This window comes from Macaca fascicularis, chromosome 14 (genome assembly GCF_037993035.2).
Source record: "Macaca fascicularis isolate 582-1 chromosome 14, T2T-MFA8v1.1".
NCBI lineage: Eukaryota > Metazoa > Chordata > Mammalia > Primates > Cercopithecidae > Macaca > Macaca fascicularis.
In genome coordinates this window covers 73127504-73154860 of record NC_088388.1, presented here as the reverse complement: position 1 = coordinate 73154860, position 27357 = coordinate 73127504, and the positions used below count along the sequence as shown (strand labels likewise).

General features: G+C 45.6%; 2 protein-coding genes and 1 non-coding gene across 10 annotated transcripts in view; 2 read left to right on the top strand and 1 right to left on the bottom strand.

Annotated features, from left to right (window-relative positions):
• Positions 1-7999, top strand: part of P4HA3 (prolyl 4-hydroxylase subunit alpha 3) — a 38600-nt gene extending 30601 nt beyond the window's left edge. For 3 of the 6 annotated variants that reach the window (XR_012423510.1, XR_012423508.1, XR_012423511.1), the window contains 3 exons: positions 779-841; positions 4626-5824; positions 6135-6513. Coding sequence is in view for 2 of the 6 variants with exons in the window: in XM_015435481.4 (XP_015290967.1) it covers positions 779-841; positions 4626-4694; positions 6424-6513; positions 7340-7660 (543 nt within the window). In the remaining 4 variants the exon portion in view is untranslated. Of the gene's footprint in view, positions 1-778; positions 842-4625; positions 5825-6134; positions 6514-7339 lie in introns of those variants that run through there. The other 3 variants (XR_012423509.1, XM_005579072.5, XM_015435481.4) reach the window with 2 other exon arrangements.
• Positions 8000-19888: 11889 nt separating this feature from the next.
• Positions 19889-27357, bottom strand: part of PPME1 (protein phosphatase methylesterase 1) — a 90354-nt gene continuing 82885 nt past the window's right edge. Inside the window, exons 12-14 of one of the 3 annotated variants that reach the window (XM_005579066.3) lie at positions 23588-23652; positions 22893-22960; positions 19889-21105 (exon numbers count right to left, since the gene is read on the bottom strand). In XM_005579066.3, coding sequence (XP_005579123.1) covers positions 21087-21105; positions 22893-22960; positions 23588-23652 — 152 coding nt within the window. In that variant the 3' untranslated portion in view covers positions 19889-21086. Of the gene's footprint in view, positions 21106-22892; positions 22961-23239; positions 23653-27357 lie in introns of those variants that run through there. The other 2 variants (XM_045370247.2, XM_005579063.5) reach the window with 2 other exon arrangements.
• LOC123568937 (small nucleolar RNA SNORA7) lies at positions 22041-22178 on the top strand. Its single transcript, XR_006692488.2, has one exon. It is a non-coding gene; the product is annotated as a small nucleolar RNA SNORA7 (small nucleolar RNA).

Genomic DNA, 27357 nt, shown 5'->3' with positions numbered 1-27357 from the left:
AAATATGTCTCTACAAACACTTGTACACAAAAGTTTATAGTAGCTTTATTTGTAATAACCAAGAATTGGAAACAGCCCAGATGTCTGTCAATAGGTGAATGGATAAACAAATTTTGATATATCTGCACAATGGAATGCTATAGAGAGAAAGCAGATAAGTGGGTTGCCTGAGGTTGGAGGTGGGAGCAGGGATTGACTGCTAATTGGCATGAAGGAACTTTTCAGCAGATGGAAGTGTTCTGTGTTCTAAACCTCAATTGTGGGAATGATTGGATGACTGTTAAAATTTACTAAACCTTATTGAACAGTAGGCTTACAAGGGGTGAATTTTATGGAATGTAAATCATATCTCAGACTGTTCCATGACAAAAAGAAAAGAGCATGTCTCTTCAGCAAGTAATTGGAACTCTGGTCTTCTGATTTGGTGTTCCTACAGAATAATTATCTGTAATATTTTATATATTAATTGCTATATTTCACAGAAAACTCAGAGGTGCAATTAACCCCTTATATAGTACTTTCATTACTGACAAGTAGTTCTCTTTGGTATTAGTATACAATTTTTTTATATAAGTATCTAATAAATTAGTAAAAAAAAAGAAAATTGTATTGAGTACCTGCCAGCAAAGGCGGGCACATACTCCAGTAGGTGTAGCTCAGAACTATATCCCATCTTTGAAGCCCCCATTTTACTTCTATTTGTATTAATAGTGGGATCCTGCCTGTCCCACTGGTGCCATGTGCGTAAAATAATGATATGTTCTGTTTTTTTTCTCAGTCACCAAGCAGCCCCCTCTACAGAATGAAGTCTGGAAACCGAGTTGCAACATTTATGATCTATGTGAGTCTTGCTCTGGGCTTCTTACTTCATGACTGACTATAGCTCTACTTTATTTTATTGTTTTCAAAGCAATTTCTTATATTGATTTTATCTGGTACTCAGCGCAAAAATCTCCCAGAATTTTGCAAATTTCAGACAGCATTTTTGATAGGCACTGTAGGAGATGTAAAGAAATACAAGACAAGGTTTCTACCCTTAAAGAGCTGACAGTGTGTAAATCTAAATATGACCTTGGTATGGGCAGTGGATTAGGATGGGAAGTAGAGCTCCACTGAAGGCAAAGAGATAGAGAAACTTGAACAACACAGGAGGAGGATCTGAGAGTCTGTGTCCTTGAGGTCTCATGGACTAATGAGTGTTGAAAAACAACCCATAGATGAGGTTGTGGAGCTGTGGGGAGAGACAGGGATGAGGAATGAGGCAGCAGATTTACAAGAGGGAAGAATAGAGACACTGAGAGAAATTCAGCGAGTGCTGCCTCTGATATTTAGTGAAAATTATCTTCCTTATCTCTCTGTAAAATCTTCAGTAAAATCTTCATGACACCCCTTTCAAAATAAAACAATAAATTGTACTTCTCTCCTAATTCCTGGCCTGATCAGGATTCGGCCCCAGTCTGTATCATCTCACCTATCCCCTTTCCTTCAGATCATGTGGGTTTACTTCCTTCTCTGTGGCAAGCCATAATTTCAATCACCTGTCACTGGAAGAGATTATTAGAATTAATCACTTATTAGAAGAGATATCTTACTGTTCACTGAAGGGGCTCTATATAACAACCAAGGATGAAGTCCTTGTTTCAGGCTCATTAGAATAACAGACATCCTGCACCCCAGCTTTTCCTCTTCTATTAGAACTGTTTCTGGTCTCTACAGGACAGCCAAGAAAGGGCAGTTGGAGGCCAGCATTCTGTGTAGTCTTTAATGCCAGCAATGTCAATGTGTTTCTCTATGTGGCTCAGTTCTGTACTTCCTATGGAACTGGAAGGCTTCCACTTACAATGGTGTCTGGCCTCATTCTGATCATTGGAGCTGCAGCTGGTTGCATCTCTGGTTTAGCACTCCAACTGTCATGGGAGGTCACAGACAGTGAAAGAATGAACTACTGCCAAAAAAATAGGGCATCTAGGGCACAATATATCTCTGTTCTTTATCCCCTCAATATCTTCTATGGCTGGTTCCCTGGTTACAGGGCCCCAGTTACTATAGCAAAGGTAGCATGGGTATAAAAGCCCAGTAATTTTAAATGGCAAGTGCATGTGTGTGTGTTTGTGTTTGTGCACGCACTCTCAGACACTTTCACGTGCATGTGCATGAATGTGCATTTGGGTTTTAAGTATTTGAGACACAGTGGAATGGAATGCACTTTGGGTTTGGAGTCAGTTGACCTAATCCTGATTCTGCCACTTACTATGTGACCTCAGCACAGATTACATCTATTATTTGAGCTCACTTTTTGCCCTGTGCTTCCTCATAGTGTTGTTGTGAGGATCTGATGAGATAATGTAAGAAGGGATGTCACTCTGGAAAGTTCCATACTGTATGTTTCTGTCATTGTATCCTACAGAGCAATTAAAGGAAAGGGTCTCGTAAAGGGGAATCAGTATCATGGGACCTGGGAAGTGCTAGATTATGCCTAAGTCTTTTATCTGCAGGTTGGGATTTCTTGAGACAATTTCAAGACAAACATTTCTCAAGACAAATGTTAAGGTCTGTGGGAAACCTAAGACTGATATTGTAGGGAGGAAATAATCTTTAAGAAGTACAGAGGATTGAGTTGAGATCCAGTTGGTGATTTTCTGCTCAGATTGGACATAAGATCAGTCCCAAGCTGGGTGCAGTGTGTGCACCTGTAGTCCCAGCTACTTGGCAGGCTGAGGCAAGAAAATCACTTGAGCCCAGCAGTTTGAGTCCAGCCTGGGTAACAGAGTGAGACCCTGTCTCTATTAAAAAAAAAAAAAATTCAGCCCCAATACAAAACAGTAGAAGGTATACAGAGGGAAGATTTCTCTCCCTTCCCCACTGTTCTCATGGCCCATGCTGTGCTCATGAGCTTCATTGCATGCAAAATCTGATTTTCTTTTTAGTGTGTTGGCTATGTCATTCCTTTCCACCATATTGTAAAACCACAGGTAAAAGAATGCAAGAAAGTCCAGGTTGCCCCTTACTGGCAAGGGCTGGAATAGAATAATCTAATTTGTTAGTTACTTAAACACAAGGAACCAATTGTTGTTCTTGTCGGCTTTCCCAGTGTGCTACAGGGGGAGCCAAGGAATGCTGATAGTCACCACTGCCATTTCCAGGTTCCAAATCACCACGTCAGTTCACTTGCATCTACCAAGGGCCAGCGTCCTACCTCCTATACCTTTTGCTCTGTAACACAAGTAAATGTGCTGGGATCTGACTGCCATAAGATTAAAGAGCATGAACCTTCCGGTAGATAGTGCTAGGCAGCGTGAGGTAAAACTGGCACTTTTGTGTGATGCAACTGCTGCAAAAATAATTTAGCAAAATGTGTAAGAAGTATAAAACTTATGCATATACTTTTGACCCCATAATACTAGTGCTAAGACTCTTTCCTATGAAAACAATCCAAAATGCAAAGTGATTTGTTTTCATTAAGTTGTTCAGTGCAGTGTTGTTTATAATAGTAAATGTTTGGATATGACCTAAATTTCCAAAGGTGTAGCATGATGGTTATGAGCAGGGGCTTTGTAGTCACATGGCACTGGCTCAGCTCAAATCCTGGCTCTGTCTCGGAAGAGTCATGTGACCTTTTATAAGGTACCTAAGCTCTCTGAGACTTGGTTTCTTCATCTGTAAAATGAGAAGAGTTAAAAATAATAACAATTGTAACTCCTAGGATTGTTTTGAGGAATAAATGAGATAATATATTTGTAAGGACATAGTGTAACGTCTAGCATATAGTCAGTGCCCAATAAGTGTCAACTATCACTAAGTCAACTGTAACTTTTTTCTGGATGGTACAATGATAAGTATTGTTATTTAAAAATATTTTCCTGTTTTAAAAAAGTTTATAATTATTATATATTTCTGTGACAACCAGAAAAAAAGCTTCACATTAAGAAAACATATCCATAATCCTAGAACAGACCAGTGATGAAACTCCTTAGCTTGGGTTTCCTGGAGAGGAGCAGAGTGATCTGGAGAATACGCCAAAGGTGTAATGAGTAGTTCCTATGATGCCCAGCTTCCAAGAAGAATCATAGTCTAAACTGGTTTTCAAGCCACAAGTCATGATCCGTTATAGGTTGTGAGATTAATTTAGTGGTTCTGATGAGCATTTCAGAGAACTACGCTAGAATAAAATAAAATAAAATAAATAGAGAAGATCAGAAGTTATCTCAGTAAGAATGTTTTATGACAATTATATTTCAGGCTGTGTGTGTGTGTGTGTGTGTGTGTGTGTGTTTGTATGTGTGTGTGTGTGTGTCTTGGGTCATTATTTAAAATGTGTTTTTTCCTAAGGGTCTCAGTCAAAAAAGTTTGAATCTACTTATTGTAGCCCTCAATAAGGATGTTAACTGGAAGGGAAAAGAAAGAAGGAATACCAAAACATTGTCCTCTTATGGCCCTGTAGGCAACACCAATGCCATTGAGTAGGCTCCCGAAATTCCTCCTAAGTTGGATCACTGTCTTTCAAGTATTTCTCTCAGAGTTGAATAGAAGACCGTGGGAAGGAATCTATGCAGAAATGACGTCATATGACAGGGTAGGGAAGTCGGTGGCTGTTTTAACTCTGGCTTCTTCCTCTGGTCTTGTAGCTGAGCTCGGTGGAAGCTGGAGGAGCCACAGCCTTCATCTATGCCAACCTCAGCGTGCCTGTGGTTAAGGTGAGTGGGGCCCTGGTCCCAGAAGATGGAGTTGAGGGAGTGCAGCGCTCACGCCCTAACCTTCACGCTCTCTGTGCTTGCAAGCCCATTCCTGGGAGGAGGGCCAAAAAGAGATCTTCCCCAATTCTCAGAATCACAGATCATCCAATAGTCTTCTTTACTATCACAAACATACTTGTCACTTGTGCCTCTATTTGTTATTTTATTTACACTTACCTCGCGAGTAGATGATTACACGTCTGTCTTCCCTGTCACAGTACAGCTCCTCAAGATAAGAGCTCTGTTTTATTTACTTTGGATCCTCTACAGCAGCTAGTTCCTTCCATTATTAGTTCAGTCCACATTAAGAGCTAGAGACACAGTGGGTGCAGAGGGAAATTCATAGCCCTTTGATCCAGGAGTTTACAGAGATGTCAGCAGGCATTCTGATGGTGCAATAGGAATTTGGAAAGGGTAGGCGCCGAGGAGAACTGAGTATAGGAGGTTTGCTTCATGAATGAGCATTTCCTCCAAATTTCAGATCAGTCCAACTCCCTGGCAGCCCTTACCTAATTTAGGAATGAAATGTAGATAACTAAATGAGATCATTCCTGTAAAGCAGGTAGTACAGTGCCTGACGCATTCTAAGCATTTGATAAATCAATGCCAGGTATCTCTGAATGCTCAGGAACTTGGTGCCTCTTGTAGGCTTGGGAACATAGAGACTGCCAACGCATCCTGGAAAGCTCTTCATGACCTGGGGTTTTGTCTACTTTGAGGGCCAAGGTTAAAGTAATTTGACTACAGGAAGTAGATAGGGCAAAGAAGCAGTGTGTGGGGGAAAAACATACAGGATTTAGCGTCAGAACACCTGGGCTTGTGTCCTCACTTTGCTCCTTCTTTTGCTGCATTATTTAAAGCCCTGGGCCTCCAGTTCTTTGCTAGGAAAATGGGGACTATGATACTGCCTGCTCCCTGAAGGTGTTAGTCATAAGTGCCTACGGGAGGAAAAGCTTCTGAGTTGGTGATGTGCTTGGCTGTGTAAGGAATATTTTGTTCCACCTTGTGGTTTTGTTGGGTGTTTCTCCTCAGTGACCCAATGACAAACATGCTCACCTTTCTCCCAGAACTCACCACGCTGTCTTGTTCAGGTCTGTTTTTTTTTTTTTTTTTGAGACGGAGTCTCGCTCTGCCGCCCAGGCTGGAGTGCAGTGGCCGGATCTCAGCTCACTGCAAGCTCCGCCTCCCGGGTTTACGCCATTCTCCTGCCTCAGCCTCCCGAGTAGCTGGGACTACAGGCGCCCGCCACCTCGCCCGGCTAGTCTTTTGTATTTTTTAGTAGAGACGGGGTTTCACCGTGTTAGCCAGGATGGTCTCGATCTCCTGACCTTGTGATCCGCCCGCCTCGGCCTCCCAAAGTGCTGGGATTACAGGCTTGAGCCACCGCGCCCGGCCGTTCAGGTCTGTTTTATGTCTGTTTCTTGTGAGCTCCTGGAGAGCAGAACTGGACGTGATTTGTCTCTGCAGCCCCAGGACCTGGGGCACAGTGGACTCTGTCAGTGACCCATGCGTGAATGAGTAAATGGCAACTTATGCCATTTTGTGCCATTTTATGCATGCATTGCCCCCAGACTGCATGGAAAGGCTTCTTCAATGACATGCCTGCATTTGTCCTTAGTATGTGCTTCCCGAGGACTGAGGTTCTGGGCTGACCCTCCCTGGGGCTGGGCCCTCTTGTTTCAGAATGCAGCACTGTTTTGGTGGAACCTGCATAGGAGTGGTGAAGGGGACAGTGACACACTTCATGCGGGCTGTCCTGTCCTGGTGGGAGATAAGTGGGGTAAGTCCTGCCTTTCTAGCATGAGAAGGGGGTACGGGGTGCAGAGTAGAGTGAAACAGGGGATGGGTGGGACCTAGCACAGCCATCCCATTCTAAACGCTTCATTACAGTGCCACATTATATTGAGAAGATCGGATTATGAATGAGGTGTCCCCAACAGATTGGGAGCCCATAACAGGCAGGGGTTCCTGTTACAGAGTAACTGTCAGTAAAGGTTTATTCACCTGACCAGATAGGCTTTGATTCCTGAGGACCTCCAGAGAGGAATATGTTGTCCCATCCACACTCTACCCCAAGGAAAGATGTGTCAAGCCATTGCCTCTCGCATTTAGTGTTCCCCATGAGGAGGTGGGAAAACAAAGAAGAGATCAGTAAGCAGATGGACGTGTTTATGTCACATATACGTCCAGGAGCACTTAGCTCTGAATACAGAAAAAGAAGTGGAAGGGGGCTCATGAGCTGAGGTGGAGGCTGCCAGGAGATGCCATCCGTTTTTCTCTCAGTACTCTGGAATGGCTTCACGGGGAACATGGGCTTCTAAAATGAAGGGTGAGTGACCTTAGTTCCCAAACATTTGAAAATGAGTTTACAGGAGACAGGACCTGTCACATTTTTCCAGAGGACGATGTCCTCTTTGCTATTTATCTGCTGGAACAAACAGCTTGTAGTCCATAGTGAGGCCAGGACTAGGATGGGCAAGTGAGTTGCCTAGGATGCAGAATTTAAGGGGGTACTCACATGCCCCTGTGAGTGCGCACCAGTCTGCAGCACTGCTGCTGTTTGCTCTGCTGAGTCTGCCGTCTCCTTCTTCCCCGTTCTCTCCCAGTGGCCAACAAGTGGATACATGAGTATGGACAGGAATTCCGCAGACCCTGCAGCTCCAGCCCTGAAGACTGAACTGTTGTCAGAGAGAAGCTGGTGGAGTCCTGTGGCTTTCCAGAGAAGCCAGGAGCCAAAAGCTGGGGTAGGAGAGGAGAAAGCAGAGCAGCCTCCTGGAGGAAGGCCTTGTCAGCTTTGCCTGTGCCTTGCAAATCAGAGGCAAGGGAGAGGTCGTTACCAGGGGACACAGAATGTACGTTTGATCTGCTCCAGCCATGGGAGTCAGAGTAGGATGCATAGTACAAAGGAGGGGGGAGTGGAGGCCTGAAAGGCAAGTTTCTGGAGCTCAGATACTCTCTGTTGGGAACAGGACATCTCGACAGTCTCAGGTTCGATCAGTGGCTCTTTTGGCACTTTGAACCTTAACCACAGGGACCAAGAAGTGGTAATGAGGACACCTGCAGGAGGGGCTAGGCTGACTCCCAGAACTTTAAGCCCTTCTCCCTACTGTCTTCTGTTGCAGCCCAAGTAGGGAGTGTCCCCCTCCCAGAAGCATATCCCAGACAAGTGGTACATTATATAAGGACTTTTTTTAAGTTGAAAGCAACTTTCTTTTCTTTTTATATGATGGCTTTTTAATACAGTCATTAAAAATGTTTACAAATCATTTTCCCAACTGCGAATATTCTTACATTATAATGCTGAGTGGAAAAAAAGGCACAGTACAGTTGGCCCTCCACATCCATGTGTTCCCCATCTATGGATTGCACCTCAGATTGAAAATATTTGAGAAAAAAAAAACCATGGATGATAACAGACTTTATTCTGTACATGCTCAGTACAGAAAAAATAGATTGTATTGTATTCCCTAAACAACACAGTATAACATCTTCTTACACAGCTTTTAAATTGTGTTAGGTATTATAAGTAATCTAGAGGTGACAAAGTATATGGGAGGATGTGTGCAGGTTGCAGGTTATATGCAAATACTACACCATTTTATACAAGAGACTTGAACATCTGTAGATTTTGGTGTCCTCTTGAAGTCCTGGAACCAACTCCCCATGGATGCTGAGGAATGACTGTACAGCATTTTATTTATGCTGTAATCTCAGTGCAGCTCACCTCCCACCACTGTCCCACTGTACATTCCAGATACCGGAATTCTTTCTTGTCCCCATCACCACCATGTCCATCACCACCACCTTCACTCCCACTTCTCAGCCCTTGACATTTGCCATCCCCTCAGTCTTTCCACCGCTGAGCTCTTTTCGTCATTCCACTCAATGCAGTGGCTCAATATTACCTCACAGAGCTTCCATGACCATGCCACCACCCAGCCACTTTCTTTCATATGAACTGACTTTGTTTTCTTCATAACACTTCTCAGGATTGAAATGACTTTGTTCATTTGTTTAACTTTGGTCAGTTGCCTTCCTTGCAGTGAAAGTGCTTTGTGGCTGTGCTGTACTTTGTAAATGCCTCTATTCCAGCCCTCAGGTCACCGAATTTCAATGTTTATGTATTTGCCAGGCTGCCCCCTCTAGGCTCTGTGCTCCTCATTCCTCTCGGTAGCCCCAGAAGAAGGTCTGGTTCAGCGTAAGGAGGCGTTCAGCAGTTCTGAAAGGCATCCTCTGAGCTGTGCTCTGGAGGACATAGACTTTTTGTAAGTGGAGTGTGATGAGAAGTGTTTCCCAGCAAAAGGCCTAGCAGGGGCTAAGGCTGCATGGATGGGTGATTGTGATATTTGGGCACTTGTGCCAAGAGAACATTTCAGGCCACTTGGCTCAGGATCCTTCACAGGGCTGTGGGCATGTATTGCTCACAAGGAAGCCACACAGTGTAAGGACTGGGTGGTTGGATACTCGCCGTCTCTGCCCCTTCCCCGCAAGCCCGTAGGACCTCAGCTTCCCAGAGCTCTGTGGCCCCGAGGGAAAGGCTCTGATGTTCTAACACCCAGCTTCCTCAGAGTCTGAAGTGCATCTTGTCACATTCCCAGGATTTCTGCAGAGCACACCAGGATTCTGGAAATCCTCTTACTAAGTTACTATCACTACTCACAAGCTGCCTCCTCCAGTTCCAAGAGGAACAGGCCTGAGACGAGACAGAAAGCGACTGTCTGCAGGGGAGGCTGCTCCCTTTTCATCACAGAACCTGGACTTCTCAGAATTACAGGATGGGTCTGAGCTAATCAGAGTATTGGCACTGTTCTAAGAGCTTCATGCGTTAAATATTTAATGCTCATTCCAACCCTATGAGGTCAATACAGTTATCCCCATTGTACAGATAAGGAGGCAGATTTATAGAGTTAAGTCACTTGTTGAGAGTACCACAGACTGGCCCCAAATCTTGCGCTTTTAATAATGTCTGAGATGGGGCAGTTATCAAACATCTTGACCAGGAGACTGAGACTCAGAAAAGTCTGGCTGCAAATTAATAACTGCTTAATGAGTAATCCTCAGGGGCAGGCCCTGGGCTCAGCGGGTGCTGTGGGGATACAGAGGATGCAGCCCTGGAAGCTGGGCCGGTAGGGGGATAAGACAAAATGCATCCTGAGTTCAGTGTCGTCGAAGCACAATGTGACAATGTTGCATGCAGAAAGAGATGAATGACCACTGAATGCTGCCATCAAGAGGGAGGGGAGCCTTGTGATTTGGGGTAGTTGAGAAAGCCTCATTTGTTTATTCGAGTCACACTGACAAGGTGCCTACTCAGTGTCAGGCCCTTGCTGGCACTAGGGAGGGAAAGGAGAATTACATGCTAACCCTGCCCCTAGAAATGGAGCAGACCCTCAAATCATCACGAGACATGTGGCCACGAGTGGAGACATGAACAGGCTGCATTAAGAGGCTCCCCTCACCCCTGGAAGTTTCATGGGAAGGAGGGACTTGAGCAAGTCTTGAAGATGAGCAGAGTCCCTAGAGGCTGAGGAGAGACCAGGCTGGGTGTATACTAGGGGGCATGCTGTAGGGACAGTGACACTTTACTTTTGGCCAGCATGTTCATTGTCAAAACACTTTACCACTCCACTTGAACTTCACCTCCCCAGGGAGGAGAGCATAGCAGGTACTGTGGAAAGTGAGGTGGGAATGGTTAGTGGCTTCCTGGGGCTTCCTGGTAGAGCTGGGGCTGGTCTGTCTCCCTTACCAGTGTTCTTTCCACCAGACGGCTTTCAAAACCACGTTGCTCCTAGAGTGGAAAGGCCTAATTCTTATATTTGCACTAATTGTTATATTTGCCTAATTCTATATTTGCACTAGTCTCCATGCCCTCTGAATCTGACCAGTCCTGATAAAGTGGCATGGCCTTGGGTCCCACTTAGTAGATAGATAGACAGCTAATTCTAAGCAGGGTCAACTGTGGCTTGGGGCACTGATATTTTTATAATTTTATTTCTTTCTTTCTCAGACTCCAAGTTCAAGTGATCCTCCCGCCTCAGCCTCCAAAGTGCTAGAATTACAGGCATGAGCCACTGCACCCAGCCTGTTTTTTTCTTTCTTGCACTGTTCTGTGAGCTGTTTTCCAATAGCCTTGTCCAACCTGGGTTTCTGGCACTGCACTATATATCACTTGCAAGCCTGATTCCAGATAATATTCTTTACATTAAAGTCTATTATCATTATCATTAGTAACCATATCATTTATGATAGGCCAGGCACTGTGCTGAGAACTTAGGTGTATTTGTCTCCTTTAAGCCTCAAAATGAGATGAGTACTATTATGCCCATTTTATAGATGAGGGAAACTGAGGCAGAGAAAGTATAACTTGCCTGAAGTCATCCAAGTATAAAATAGCAGAGGCAGGATTCAAATCCATGTCAGTCTGTCACCAAAGACCTTAACTAGCCCTCCGTTGTCTGTATTCCATGTTATTTTGCTGTCACTTCTGTGCTTCCATTGACAATAATCTTTTGGAGCCAATAATTTTACAGCAGGGGGACCTCCAACATTTTCCCAGGTATTGAAAAGGTCTATCCCTTGTGCCACTGATGCCTAATAGTTAAGAACTCTTGTCAGATGTAGATATCTGTTGAATATAGGAATGAATCAGTTCTGCAAATGTATGGTGAACACTTGTTGAGTGACCTGCCCATGCTAGCTGCTTCATGAGAATCCAAGAAAAGAAGACAGCCTGCTCACTGCCCTTAAGGCAGAGCTGGTCCATGCCCAGATGGAAGCGAGAATTGGATAGAATCAAGTTGGAAGCTGTGTGCTGCTCATCCTAAGGATTGTGGGAGCTTGGAGCGAGAGCAGGACCCTGTGGCCAGAATATGCTGAGGGTGTCCACGTTAGAGCCCCAGAAACACATGGAAAGAGGAAGAATGTGTGCCTGTGCAATGCAAGGTGCAGCGGCCATCCTGCTTGTCCCTCTTTCAGACACAACAGGGGAGTAGAGAGAGCTGTCTGGGAGGAGAAAGCAAGAGGGTGTTGATTCCGGGGACTCTTGTCCAGTAACGCCAACGGCAGCACAAACTGCCTTCTCATAGAACCACTGAAAGAGTCTCTTGTTGGGGGCCTTGGCTGCTCAAGCTGGGAGAAGCAAAGGAGCCTGTGTGTAGGGGCTGGGGTTGGGAGAGAGGGACATTGACCTGCAGATTGCTGTGTACTCAGTAGAACTATGAAATCGGCTAAGGGCTAGGGGGAGGAAACAAACATTTGTGCCTACTCTTTGCCGTGGATCACTCTCCTGTATCATAGTCACAACAATTATCATCCCTTTTGGCAAAGGAGGAAAGTGGGGTTTAAAGAAAAGACATCACTGAGTTCACACAGCCAGGGGCAGAACCAGGATCTGGAGCTTGGGGGGGAAGTCTCCCACTTCTCCTAGCTGCTTCTAACCTCTTTCTGGACTTTTTCTCTCTTCCCCGCTGTGGACCCCCACAATTTTCTCCCCCTTCGGAATCAGAGCCTGCCTCTTTCCCTTCTTCCTCTCTGCCACATCCCTCTTTATATTCACTTCATTGGTCACAGGACCCCTCCCATGAAGGGCTTAATCTGCCCATTCTCCCTAAGGTTTGAGTGACAGAGTTTCCCTGTCCTTGACAGGGGCATATTTGCGTTAGAAATGGGTAGCCTGGTGAAATCAAAGATTAGCTCAAAGGAATAAGGTGCTAGGAGTGAATTCTAGGCACCAGGATGCCTGCATGGTGACAGTGTTTTTGGTTCAGGGTTCAAGGGCATCGCTCAGATGGAGCCCCATAGATAATGACATCCCTACCACCTTTAAAGTCCACCACATTTTCAGATGGAGCATAACTCTAAAATAATGACCACCATGTCTCCTGTTCACCTGCTTATCACCTTATGGGGCTGGAGGGCAGTAGTTAGTTCCCCTGCCCTAGAAAAGTAAAGCCACTTGCCCGTAATTCCACTGTGTGTCAGTGTCAGCTCAAGACTAGAAGCAAGGTTTCCTGGCTCAGAGACACACGCTTTTTCCAATGCGCCACAGGTGCTTCTTGGAACAGGTGCACAGTGGACAAATGAGCACAGACTGCATGTGTGGCCTGTCATTTATTCATTCAGCTAAGCATTCCTGATGTTGCCTCTGGGCCAGGACCTTTGCTGGGGCTGAGGATGCTGGGATGACTGATTGAGTCTCTGACCTTGAAGAGCTCCCAGAAAAGAGAACCCACAATGACTATACTAGTGAAATACTAGTGAAAATACTGACATATGTGAAAATATGGTGAAAATAGTTACAATCCCAGTGAAATACTAGTGAAAGAGGAACGTATAAAATGTTATTGATAACGGCAGGAAGCAGACAAATGCCTAGGCAGATAGGATGGGGTCCCCAGTGAAATCCTACCTTCAAGACAAAGACAGTTTAAAGTCCAGCTACAAGTCCCAGCTAAATCCATGAACCAGATTGAGAACCTGTTTTCCCATTCAGTGCGCTTTCCTCCGATTGCTCCCCACCTTTCACCTATTTTACGTATACCTACCCTTTCCTAATTTTTTTTTTATACTGTGAGTGGTGTCTTTGCTTTAACCTTTTTTGCATACTGACAAACCAGTCAGCACACACTCCCCATTCTGAGTCCATAAAAAGCCCCAGACCCAGGCACAGAGAGATAGAGAAACCATCTGACTGCAGGGGTTGGGGACCACCCCTCCTGTCCCCTCTCCACTGAGAGCTTTTCTATCACTCAATAAAATTCTTCTCTGCCCATCCTCACTCTTCAAATTGTCAGCATATCCTCATTCTTCTTGGACATGGGGAAAGAGCTCAAGAACCCCTGAATGTGGGTACAAGCTATAGCACAGGTGGGTCAGTGGGCATGGTACCTCCAGAGGCAGGTCTGTGGCCATGTGAGGCCTGGGCAGGAGGCATTGCTGGCCATGGAGGTCCCCGGTTGGCAAGTAGCAGAGAAGAATCCTGTGTCATTATCAAAGTTGTGAGAGACATGATTATGTCTTTCATGTGATGGGGTCATGTGACTTTTGATTTGGATATTGAAGGATAAGGAGGTCCATATGTGCATATGGAGGTGGGAAGGCTTATCATCCTAACTCACAGGTCCTTAGATTAACATTTGTCCAACTGTTATTTAGGTTGATGCAAAAGTAACTGCGATTTTTGCCATTACTTTTAATGGTAAAGAAACACAATTACTTTTGCACCAACCTAATAAAACCATTTATGCTCTTTTGATAAACCTAAAACTTTCTTTAGTCTTACAAATTCAGATATATCACTCTAGGAGAAGAGATTTTGTCTAACTTTATGATCTGTAATCTGTTTTGGGAAAACAGATTGCTTTTCCATTTACCACATAAAAAATTACATTAAATCTTCTTTTAAAAATTGTACATGTAATTTTCTTGTAAAAATACACAATTTTCTTGTAAAAATGGTGAGAAACTCTCACAATTCTCTCCAGATTCTGGGGTCCTAGAATCTCTATTTTTTACTCTCTGGCAACAAAAAAGGGAACAGGAATTGTCAGCAGGCTCAACCTGAAGGAATGGTTTTATCCTGCTGCCACTGTGTGAGCTGCTAAGCCTTGTGAACCCTCCAGGGCCTGGGGCTAGAGAGACCCTCCCTCCCTGTCCAGCTCCCTGGGTCCCTCTGTCTCTTATGATTTTGGGATGGGACAGGTAGGGCAAGCCCCAAGTCCCTGGGCCAGCCAGCATCAGCCCACATTTCTGACCCTAAAGCCCTCCTTCTCCCTCCATATTTGCGGTCTTGAAATGCAAATAAGGAACCACTTCACACTTCCTAGGATGGCTACAATTAAAAAACAGAAAATAAGTGTCACTACGGATGTGGAGAAACTGGAACTCTCATGCGTTGCTAGTGGGAATGTGAAATGGTGCAGCCACTGTGGAAAACGGACTGGTGATTTCTCAGAAAGATAAACACAGAACTGTCATCTAACCGAGTCATTCCACTCCCAGGTATGTATCTGAAAGAATGGAATGATAGCTGTACACCCATGGTCATAGCAGCTTTATTCACAATCGTCAGAAGGTGGAAGCAGACCCAGGTGTCCATCAAGAGAATGGCTAAACAAAATATGGAATATGCATGTACTAAAATATTCAGCCATAAAGTGGAACAGAATTTTGATGCACATTACAACATGGATGGACTTGAAAGCATTATGCTAAATGAAATAAGCCAGACACAAAATAAATATTGTAGGATTCCACCTGTGAGCTACCTAAAATAGGCAAATTCAGAGACCAAAAGCAGAATAGAGGCTGGGTATGCAGGCGGGAGTCACTGCTTAATGGGTACAGAGTTCTTGCTGGGGATGATGAAAAAGTTGGGGTATAGATAGTGGTGTGGTCCACAGCCTTGTGAATGTCATTGATGCCACTGGACTGTTCATTTCCACATGGTTAAAATGAGAAATGCTGTGTTAGCTATGGTTTACTATTAAAAAAAAAATCCTGGTTAAAAGTTTTTTCTCTTTTTGAGATGGATTCTTGCTCTTGTCACCCAGGCTGGAATGCAGTGACGTGATCTTGGCTCACTGCAACCTCCGCCTCCTGGGTTTAAGCGATTCTCCTGCCTCAGCCTCCTGAGTAGCTGGGATTATAAGTGCCTGCCACCATACCTGGCTAATTTTTGTTTTTTTAGTAAAGACAGGGTTTCACCATGTTGGCCAGGCCTTGTGATCTGCCCACCTTGGCCTCCCAAAGTGCTGGGATTACAGGCGTGAGCCACTGCTCCTGGCCAAAAATTTTTTGAGAAGGACGTCCCCAGGCCAGAGGAGGGTGCATCGTGGGCCGCTCTCAGGCCCCAGGGGCACACTGGCTTCCACTAATTCTGCCTGAGCAGCCCCACCCAGCAGGAGTAGTAGAATGACTGTGCCTTGGTCTCCCCACCCTTTGGGGATTCCCTTATCTTCTTAGTGCCATGGCATCTACTGTTTTTCACCTTATCTACTGTAGGCAGCAGCTTTTACTATACTTGGATACTTAGTCTCATTTACCCTCATAACACCTAGTGAATTAAGGATTATCACCCCATTTTGGGATGCAGAACCTGAAATTCTGAAGGAAGTGATGTGCCAGAGGTCACCCAGCTAGTAGGAGGCTGAACTGAGCTTGGAGCATTTCTCTCACCATCAGGCCCTAGTCCTCCACGCCCCTGCCCCACCCCTCCTCTCCTTTTGCTATGGTGTGAGACTAAAAAGGCACTGACTGGTCTGGAAGTCAGGTGGCCTGAGTTCTAGTCCAGATTGTGCTACCGTGTGACCCCGGACAAATCACTTTCCTTGTCAGAGCCTCGAATTCCTCATCTGTAGGAGGCACTGCTGATTTGTCTGCCCTCCCCACTCCAGAGGAGTTTGGAGGTCTCAAAGGTTATAAATGTGCTTTATAATGATACAGACGGTATCATGTCAGTTATTCTAAGCTTGTTTGATTAGTCATTCTTAAGTCATTATGGAATGGCATCATTGTCACTAATCAGGAAGAAACTTTCTCCCTCGACACTGTTCACTCCTCAGCCACCTACTGCCTGCACCTGGAAGAGGCCGGCCTCTCCGCTAGTCTTGGGTTCCAAGGTTTTGCCTGGCTGTGGGCTGGAGTTTTCTAGCAAACTGCTGGGAGAGGAAGCCAGCTCGAGGAATAAGGGAGCCTCTTGAGTTGACATAACTTTCTGAGCCCTGGCCCCAGACTGAGAATGTGTTGATTCTGGCTGCTGGTGGGGTGGCCAGCTGGAGCAGCAGCGTTGGCTCCAAGATTGCAAACAAAACAGTGACCGCAGGGAGAAGTGTGACTGCCTTTAGCTTTCTCTGCTGCTAGTGTAAGCTCTCCTCTTGCTTTTCCCTTGGTAAAACCTTGACCTTTCACTTCCAACCCCCAGTTTGCATGACAGGCCCCTGCATCCAACTTAAGGGTTCTTGGCCCCTCACTTTTGAAATCTAACTAGTTTCTTTCTTGTTCATTCCACCTCCAAAATATTGAGACTATCCTGTTCTCTCAGCCCGGTGGCCACTGTCCTAGTTAAGTATACCTCTGTCTTTTCCTTGCCCGATTAAAACTGCCTCTTTACTGACCTCTTGGCCTCGTGTCTGGCACCCACCAATCCATCTACGCAGGCTACCAGGGTGACTTTCCTTTATAAAAAAGACCTGACCTTGTCACATCCCTGTTTAATAACTTCTGGAAACTCCTTATTCTTGACACTTAAGGCCTTTATGCCCTGCCTCCTACCTCCTCTCCTGTCTCGGCCCATACTCCAGCCACAGTCTTCTTCCTAGGCTGACTTTCAAGTCTCCAGTGCTTGTCTGTGCTGTTCCTTCTACCTGGAATGTCTTGCCCTTCCTCCTCCACCTCCACTTTGTGATACTTCAAGGCTCAACTCAAATGCTGCCTCTTGGCTGGGTTTGGTGGCTCACACCTGTAATCCCAGCGCTTTGGGAGGCCGAGGCGGGCAGATCACTTGAGGTCAGGAGTTTGAGACTAGCCTGACCAACATGGCAAAACTCCATCTCTACTAAAAATACAAAAATTAGCTGGGTGTGGTGGCAGGCACCTGAAACCCCAACTATTTGGGAGGCTGAGGCAGGAGAATTGCTTGAACCTGGGAGGCAGAGGTTGCAGTGAGCCAAGATCATACCACTGTATTCCAGCCTAGGCGATGGAGGAGACTCTGTCTAAAAAAACATGCTACCTCTTGTGAAACCATTCCTGGCCTGTTTCCAAATAGGTTTAGTTACTGCCCACCCCCAGCCTTCTTACAACATGGTCACTATTTCTATCACTGTCTTTCTAGACAATGAGTTCATTTTAAGAATCTCATTATTTACCTCTGTCTACAAAGTCCATTGGATGCCTGGCACATATTGGGTGTTTGGGTTTGCTTAATAAGCAAATGCTCCCAACAGTATGTTAAGAGCGTGGGGCTACAAAGTCATGCCCCATTCCCCTCATGCCTTTGTCTTGAGTCCTCCCAGTCTCAAGATTCTGTCTCTCCCCCATCAGATCTATGTCTGCCTCCAAAATGTGCCTATCCTCCTTTTTTGGGAAGGAGTTTCCCTTGGACATTCACTAGTGTCTGTGTGACAGAGGGACTTTGGTTTGTCCCAAACATGCTCCTTCTTTGTGGCAATCCTTCATTCAAGGATCCTGGGGTATCCTTCTTTATTCCCTTTCTGAGTTCATACATGCTGATCTCTAGGCTCTGCAAGGACACTGTTATGGCCAACACATAGTAGGTGCTCATTAAAGCCATGTTAAGTGAATACATGAATGGTCCCTTCTCTACTGGGGTGTGATGGAATGCTCAGTAGACTTGGAATCAGAAGACAAAGATGCTGCTACTCGGGCCGTGGCTGTGGGCAAGCCATTTCATCTTTGAGCTTTTGCTTTCTTGCCTTTAAATTGGGGATAATGCCTGTACTTCACAAGGATGCAAAGGATGAATGGAGATGAAAGGGCCTAAAACACAACCAACCACAAAGCTCATGAGCATTTCATTCATTCTCAGCCTCCTCCATCAAGTGTAGAGGGTTCATCTCCACGGTCATCCTCCTCCTGCTCTTTTAAGTCAGGTATCTGGGCCAAAATGACTTCTGCCCAGGGTCCCTTGTAGCATCCAGGAGCAGCATGATGTGGAAGCAAGCCAGCTTTGAATTCTGACAGTCACTTCCAAGCTGTAGGAATTTGGACCTGTCTGCCTACCTGTAAAAGGAATGTAACAGCACCTACCTCATAGAGTTGCTGTGAAGATTAAATGAGATGTATGTCAAGTGAATTAGATGACACTCAAAATTTGGTAACCATTATGACTTTCCCCTGATGAACCTGGGTGCCCCTGAAAACCACACAGGTAATCATGCTGCCCTCTTGTGGACAAGAGGGCACATAGCCCAGCAAAGGCACCCGCAAAGGGTTCCAGTGAGAGAAATCAAACCACACATAAGGAACTTCTCTCCTCTACTAGGGAGCTCATGAATTACCCTGAAATATTTCATCATCAACTAAATCAGACATTTTCAGGCACTGATGCACTTGTTAAAATGCAGATGAGTTCTGATTCAATAGGTCTGAGATGGGGACACAGTTCTCTAACAAGCTTCCAGGAGATACTGAGGCTACTGGCCCACAGACTGCCCTGAATAAAGTTCCTAACTATAATAATGTAACAGTGTCATAACAGGAACTACTTATTAAGTGTCTACCATGTGCCAGTTACTGAGAAAGCCAGTTAACCTAGTTTAACTTGTATAATCCTCAAGACTCTGTGGGGTAGATACTGTTTATCTCCATTTTTCAGATGAGTAAACTACAGCACAGAGAGAGAGTTTGTTGCCACACCACACAGCGTAAGGGGTGGGCCTTGGGTTCTAATTTAGCCACCCTGGCCCCAGAGCCTACTAGGAAGGCGCCTCTGACAATGTGTGGCGGGCCACCTGGGGAGGAGGAGGGCAGCAAAGGCACTGAAGTGATCGAGGTGAGATGAGGAGGCCTGAGCTAGGGCACTGACTATGGGATGGAAAAGAGGGGACACGGAAAAGAGAATGAACAGGATTTGGTGGGAGACCTGAGGCAGGTGTAAGAGAAGGCATTCACTGTGGGTATCTGGTTTGGACAACTGGAGAGACGGTGGTACCTATCACTTACTGAGCCAGGAAACACTGGCGGAAGAACAAGTTTCATGGGGAGCAAGTTTCAGGGGGAAGGTGGATTCAGCTTTAGAAATAGTCAATATGAAGTGGCTTTTGATCATCTGGGAGAGACAGGAGGAGGTACCTGGGCCTAACTGTTCAGAGTTCAGGAAATGATTTGGGTTGTGGATAAAGTTTCACATAAGTGAAGCTATGGTGACTGAGATCATGTGGATAGCGCACAGATTGCCCTGCTCTGGACCAAAGTCGACACAGTCAATAATGAGGAGAGATGGGACTGGAATTCCATCCTGGCTGCAGAGGAGGGTGGCTCTGACCATCCCACTGGGCATTCTGGATCTGGGACAGGCAGAACATATTGAAGGGCTATAGGGAAAGGGGTTTCTGGAGTTCCATAAGTCCGATGAGCTGTCCCCTGCCCCCATATCAGCAGAAATAAGGACAATTCAGAGAGAAAGACCAGACCAATAAAGGTTGGGAGATATTTATTTTCTTTAAACAAGGTCATAAATAACAAAAAACGAAGTAGGTCCCAGACTCCGGACCATGCAGCAGGACAGGGGTGAGAGATTGTTGAGTGGAAAGATGGAGGGGGCTACACATCACCTAAGACAGTCACAGAGAAGATGGGCTTCAGGACACTGCTCCTTCCTGCCCTTGGAAATGGCGTGCCTGGGCAATAGGGACAGGCCGCAGTGCTGTCGAGGCAGCTGGAAGAAGGCAAAGACTGGGGATGCCAGGCTGTAACGCTTCTATGTGGAGTGGAGTGACGTGAAATCCACAAATGGCAAAGAGAAGCTGTAGGTTTGAAGAGGCAAGAGGGCACTGCACACCTCCAGGAACCAGCTATAAACATGGTGAAATTTGATGATTAAAAACAATTCCATAGGCTTTGGCCTGTGGCTTTGTGCATGGGCTGTATTTAACCTGGGTTGCTGTGTGGCAGGTGAGGGCTCAAGAGGCCCCTGGAGCAGCCTGGCCTCAGCCCAGGGCAGGTGCCCAGACATGTGGAGTGGGACAGTGGGCTCTCCCAGATGGGAGGCCATGTGCTTGGACTGGCTGGACCTGATTTTCAGGCTGGTTTCTTGTGATGCTACCCACCACCACCCCTCCCGGTGCCTAAGGATGGGATTTTGGCCTCTCTGGGTCTTCCAAACCTGGAAGAGTATGACTAGGATAAACTGGTACCTGACTAGTGTTTTATTTGAAAGGGAAAAATAAGGACCACCCCATACATTGTCCATCACATGAGGCAGGGTTGGACCATGCCAAGACAATCTCAAGGAATGGAGGTCCCTGAGCCTGGGAAGACATTTGGACTCAGGTGTATCGCCTGACGCTAGGAAGAGGGGCTCAGTATGGCAAATCTGGAGGCTTTACCCTAGGCAACGCAGGGAGAGCAGGCAGGAGATACCCCAGTACAGGGAAGGGAAAGGAGCAGGGGAGCCTTGGACTGGGGAAGCCAAAGTTGGTCAAGGACCCTGGAAAACAATGCTTTTGGCAGAATACATGAAAAGGTTGGTACATCTCGGGGTGCCCGTCTACAGGGAGCCAGTGTCACATGGCCAGGCGGGACGGGGAGGAGGAGACAGTGGCATCACAGTGGCCTCTGGTGCGACGTATTTACAACAGAGCTCGATGTTGAGGAGGGGCGGACAGCAGGTCACTAACAGCCAGGAAACACGCTATGGAAGAACAGAAAGAGAAAGAAAAACAAATGTAACTATCAATAGCTTTCCCTTGCTTATCTGTGTCCTCCAGGAAGCCCGGCCTAATGACCACCAAAGCAAATCTGACCCATCTCATAGCCCTGACCAAAGCCGGACCCAGGGTCTGCTCTCAGTGTGCTGCTCATTTGTCCAAGGCTCCAAATGGTCGAAGGGCCCCAGACAAACACTGTTCAGTAGAGAAATTAGGTCTTTATTGTTGGTTCCTGGGATCCATCAACGGTCAGTTGTTAGAGGGATGGCTCAGCACAGGGGTGTCGGTTCTGTGGTTTACTGTCCCAGGGTCTCGCCATCATCTCCAGTGCTTACCCTGCCCTGTTACTCTCATCTCCCAGGCCCTGGAATTCAGAGTTCTCTAAGGCAGAAGTCATTTCCTTTTCTTAATATTTCTTCTTCAAACTTGCTGAGAGTGGGGAACAAGTTCCCCCGAACCCTCACCAAAATCAGAGAAGAGACTTTTCAATGGTAGGAATGACTCCTCATCAGGGTTGTGGGCTCTCTGAGGATCAAAAGCCTTCTGCAGTACAGACTAGGCGCTGCCTGAGCTGGGTCAAGACCACCTGGTTTGGGGTCAACATGCCTCTCTTCTTCTTCCTCAACAGAGCCCAACTGTGTTTCCTTAAACAGATGAAGAGCTTCCTAGGATGAGAGGCCTGGCCCTGTTTCTTCCTCTAGACCAATAGAGGGGGAAACTTTGCCTCCCTTGAGGCATTTGGTAAAATCTGGAGACATTTCTGTCTGTCAGAACTGTGTGTGGGAGGGGTACTACTGTTATCGGGTGGATAAAAGCCAGGGATACTGCTAAACATCCCACAACGCACAGGACAGCCCCCACAATGAAGAATTATCCACTTCAAAATGTCAAGAGCGCTGAGGTTGAAAACCCTGCTCTAGAGCTTCCAGGATCACCTCTGCAGAGTGGCTAATATTCTGCCAGCTTCGGAAAGGGAGGGGAAGCAAGCATGGCAGAGCACCCATTCAATTCCCAGCTTGCTTAGTAGCTGGCCATGGGAAGACACTCTGCAACACTGTAGAAAACCCTGCTCTAGGCCAGGCGCGGTGGCTTGTGCCTATAATCCTAACACTTTAAGAGGCCGATGTGGGTGGATCACTTGAGGCTAGGAGTTCAAGATCAGCCTGGCCAACATGGAGAAACCCCATCTTTACTAAAAAAAAAAAAACCAAAAACCAAACAAAACAAAAATTAGCTGGGCATGGTGGCACATGCCTGTGATCCCAGCTACTTGCGAGGCTGAGGCACTAGGATCACTTCAGCCCAGGTGGCGGAGGTTGCAGTGAGCCAAGACTGTACCAAGGAAACAAAAAAAAAAAAAAAAAAAAGAAAGAAAGAAGAAAGCCCTGCTCCATGGCCTGCCCAGCTTTCCCTGGCAGCAGGGCAGGAGAAGCCAAAGAAAACTTCTCTAGGAGCCTGGAAATGGACTGATTCCTATCCCAGCCTCCTCAAAGGGGCACCTCAAGAAGAAATGCACATCACAGTGGGGAGTGAGACTAGGCACAATTTAATCACAGCCTCAGCATCAACCCACTGGAGCACAGCACAAAGAAACAACCCACCATGGCTTGGTAGAAACAGACATGCCAGGCTCTTCACTGAGGAAGAGGAAGAAAGGCATGGTGACCAAACCAGGCAGGGGTAAGGCAGAGGTATTTATAGTCCTGCAAATATCTGTTTGTCAGAGTTGGCCAGCACTGCTGGGGTTCTTAAACCCTTGTACCCGCCTTACCACTGGAATCCACCGATGGGTTCTGCAAACCTGTGCCGGATCAGGAAAGTGGCAACAGCTTCAGCTACCTGGAAAAGGGAGAGATATTCCAGGCCATATGAAGGTTACTGATGGGGCTTAGCCTTGGGCTGTGGGCTACTGTTAGACGGTTAGGCTCTACAGTGCCCTCATCCCACCCACAGGTCTGAGCGGCTTGAAATTAAAAGGACCTAGGCCCTCCCTAGCAGAGCTAGGAGACTCTTCCCCACCATCCTTGCCAGGGATAGCTCCAAAGAGCTCAAGAGGAATGACGTGAAGGGCTTATTTGTGCCCTTAGAGTTACAAAACAGTGTTTTCCCACAGGAGGAGTCCATATTAATTCCTAACCTTGCCTGTGGTTTAGGGAGCAGTTTCTACCCTAATCATCCCTCTTCCATCTGGCTTTTGGGGGTACTGGAGAAGTAGAGCTGAAGATCTTAACCACAGGGCCCTGGGATGAAATAGCAGGGTGTCAGTAGCTCCTCAGCACATATACACAAAGCCAATACCATAAGCAGCTGCCAGGGAGAAGTTGGAGAGCTGGTGGAATTGCATCTGCATAGGCTCCACAGCAGCTGCTGCAGGCAATGCAGGCTGAGACTCAGAGACTTGTCTTCTGTGACATCCAGGGTTATTCTCACAGTTGTCCTTTTACAGTCATTGAACACCAGACTCACCTTGTCAGGGGCATCCTCATGGACTGCATGGCCACACTGAGGTAGGACCTGCATCTGGAACTTCCCTGGAGAGGAATCAAAGCAAGGCAACTTCAGGGACTAAAAGAGCCCTGTCTTATGCAGCCTCATAGGTCACTCCGGGAGCCCAGGACCTACTTCCCCATTTCCAACCTCACCTCAACACTCTGGACCCAATTATCAAGTCTTGCTGAGGATGGTAATACAAGTAATTATAGCCTTGTGCCAATCATTTCCCTTCACTTTTTCCTTCTGTCCTATTTAGTGTACATTTACTCTGGGCCAGAGACACATAGAAGAAACAGTTCTTGTCCTCAGGGGATTTACAATCCAGTAGGGGAGTAAAACACAACAACCAACATTTTAATGCAGCATGTCATTCCTATGATGAAACTGGGCACGTGGGGCTGTAAGAGCATAAGAAAGGGAACTTCACAATCCAAGAGGGACCCAGGAAGGAAAAAAGGCTTGAAATGGCTTGGAATAAAAGAAGCCTGGCATGGTGCTTATGAGAGTGGTTAACAATAAGGCTGGAGAGGTAAGCAGGGGCCAAACCATTAAGGATTTTGTCAGCTATGTTAAGGATTCAAAATGTATTATTACAATAAGTTACCATTTGAGCACTTAAGCATGTGCCAGGCATTGTACTAAGTACCTTCTCATATTGTCTCACAGAACACTGTAAGCTCATAGGTAATGCGACAATGATTGAGAATGAACAGCGATGACTGATAAAGAAGATCCCTAAGGAGACCCAGAGCCCCCATAAGTAGAGACAGCAGATTTTCTCAGCCTCAGATTCTCTATTTATAAAATAAAGGAATGGGATTGAAAGTTCTTCTGGTCATTACATCCTGTGGTTCTTACCCCAGTTACATAGGATTCAAAAAGTTTTCAGTGTACTCTTCTATCCATTTTTAAAGTTGATTCTTAAAATCTACTCTATAAAATTATGCACGAAAATACTGAAATTCTTTTTTGAGATGATGAAACTGAGGCCAAAGTTAGTGAAGTGACCTGCCCAAGGCCACTTCGTTAATCAGTGGAGGAATAAGATGATCCCAATTAGTAAAGTCCAGCTTGTGCCCCTCCTCCTGCAGTAAGCTGCCTCTCTGGGTGCTCGAGCCTAGTCAACTCTCCCATCTAGCTCCTAAAGTACTGTTGTTAATGCACTTGGATCCAAACACAAAGCAGCACATGGCCCTCTTAAAAGTTTCAAGTAAGTTTACATTTTACATGCCACTGGTGCTTGCCTCCCCAGGAGTGTGTTATTTCCGTAAGAACAGGGGACGATGGTGTTATTACTTGCTCTATATCCCTAATAAGAACTAACACAGGGTTGGGCACTGAGTAGATGCTTAAATCTTTAGCGAATGAATGATGAACAAATGCCTAGATCCAAAACTTACAACTCCTATCTCCCTGTTGTTTCTGTTAGATCAGCTCTGATGACTAGGGATGCATTTGTCCTTCCTCTTTGGAAGAGTCGGTATAATCAGGGAGAACTCACATACACCAACAACACTGTGCCAGGTACACATAAAATAACACGCTCATGGGTAATCCTCACAATTATTCTATGATGTGGGAATATTTCCAAGTTCTTCTCTCCCATTGCACAGATTAGGAGCCTTAGGTTCAGAGAGCCTAAATTATTTACCCAAGTTGTACTATGAATAGGTGGTAGTTTTCCAGGATTTCATAACTAAGTCAGCTGGTTTGAACACAGTGCTGGGAAAGCTGTGGTTTGGAATCTATGCAGCCTTAACCATTTCCTTTTGTTTTGTGGAACGTTCCTTATCCTCGCCATTTACTCTATACTCATAGGAGGCTTTCTTTAAACCAGAAGGTGGTCTTGATATAATCTATACTGAGGAAACAGGAGGACATCTCGTAAGGAATCATGATTACTTCCTGAATATAATGAAAGGCATCATTTGTTAACTACCTGCATTTTTTCCATTTAAACTTCATGTAACTGTACTGAGATATATCATTATCTCCATTTTATAGATGAAAAAACTCAAAATTAAAGAAGTTAGGAATTCACTCATACCGCAAAACTATTAACAGTGATTCAAACCCAGGACTGTCTGACTCCAAGGCTGGTGATCAACAATGACTTCAAATGCTATCCCAGTCCATGTCAACTGCCTTCAGGCAGTCTCAGGGGCCATGTCTGATTCTTCTGTCTGCCCAGCATCATGCACAGGTCTTGCACAGAAAGGGTGCCTAGGAAAGGTTTTCTGAATTGAATTTAAGTGTCTTAGATTCAATTTCATGGCACTGATGTTGGTCATTATGGGCTTAGACGTTTATAAGAATCTACTTAAATAAGTGTCTAAGCCCATAATGACCAACATCAGTGCCATGAAAAAAAATCACACAGTCCCAGCTCATGGTCCTGTTCCAGGCCTCAGGATACAATGTAGTTAAAGGAAGGCAAAGCCATGAAGGTCTGGGACCAGAGTTTTATATTCAAGAGGCTTTGAACAACTATTATGAAGGAGTATAGCTCCTTTTGCTGTGGAAAGCTTGAAGATAGCTAAAAGAACAGTTTGAGAGGCCCATGAGACATCCAGCAGTTTTGCTACATGGGCTAGGACTGGACCTCAGGAGAGAGGGATGAGGTGGATGTTTAACTTTGGGAGTCATCAAGGTACAAATGGAAGCCATGAAATTGTCCAGGGAGAGTAAGTAGGGAAGAAAGGTCTAGAACAGATTCTGCCTGAGCCTGAAACTTTGGTCTTGGAGTTGGCACCTCTTCTTCCCATAACCCAAAAGTTGCATGCTTACTGAATTCACCTTCACTGAGTCTTTTACCTGTACTAAAGCAAGAGCCCCCACAAAATTGGACCTGCTGCCTCCACTGTCATCTAGCTAACATACATGCATCTGTACACAGTGCTCAGCATGTCACTTTTCTACTCATTATACCTCATGATCCATTTGAGGCTGCCATCCGTTTTTTCATTTTATAGATTAAGAAGACTAAAGCTGAGGCAAGTCAGAAAACTTGGCCAGAGTCAAAAAATTACTGGAAAAGTAGTATTCAAAATTCAGTTTTCTGAACTTCAGAGACTTTACTTTTACCATCTTACCATGCTGTCTTCTAAACAGGTATTTATACCTTTTTATATCTAGATTATCTTGAGCCTTTCCCTTTCCTAAAAATTCTAACAATAATAAAAATACTGGCCAGCTGCAGTGGCTCACACCTGTAATCTCAGCACTCTGGGAGGCCAAGGCAGGCAGATCACTTGAAGTCAGGAGCTTGAGACCAGCCTGGCCAAAATGGTGAAACTCCATCTCTACTAAAAATACAAAAATTAGCCACGTGTGGTGGTGCATGCCTGTAATCCCACTACTGGGGTGGCTGAGGCAGCAGAACTGCTTGAACCTGGGAGGCAGAAGTTGCAGTGAGCCAAGATTGGGCCACTGCACTCCAGCCTGGGCAACAGAGTAAGACTCCAAAAAAAAAAAAACCCACAAACAAAAAACTCATCAGAAGTCGGAATATCTCTTTTCACAGTATCATACACCTATACAGTACTTTATAATTTTAAAACACATTGCCTCATTTTAACTCTTATAACTGAAACATAGGTAGTATTACAATCTTCATTTTTGGATGGATTTTTTTTTTTTAAACAAATTAAAGCTCAGGAAAGGGAAATAACTTGCCCATAATCATATAGTGTGTCAGGAGTAGAGGCAGATGTTCAACTTGGATTGGACTCTAAAGTGCAGGC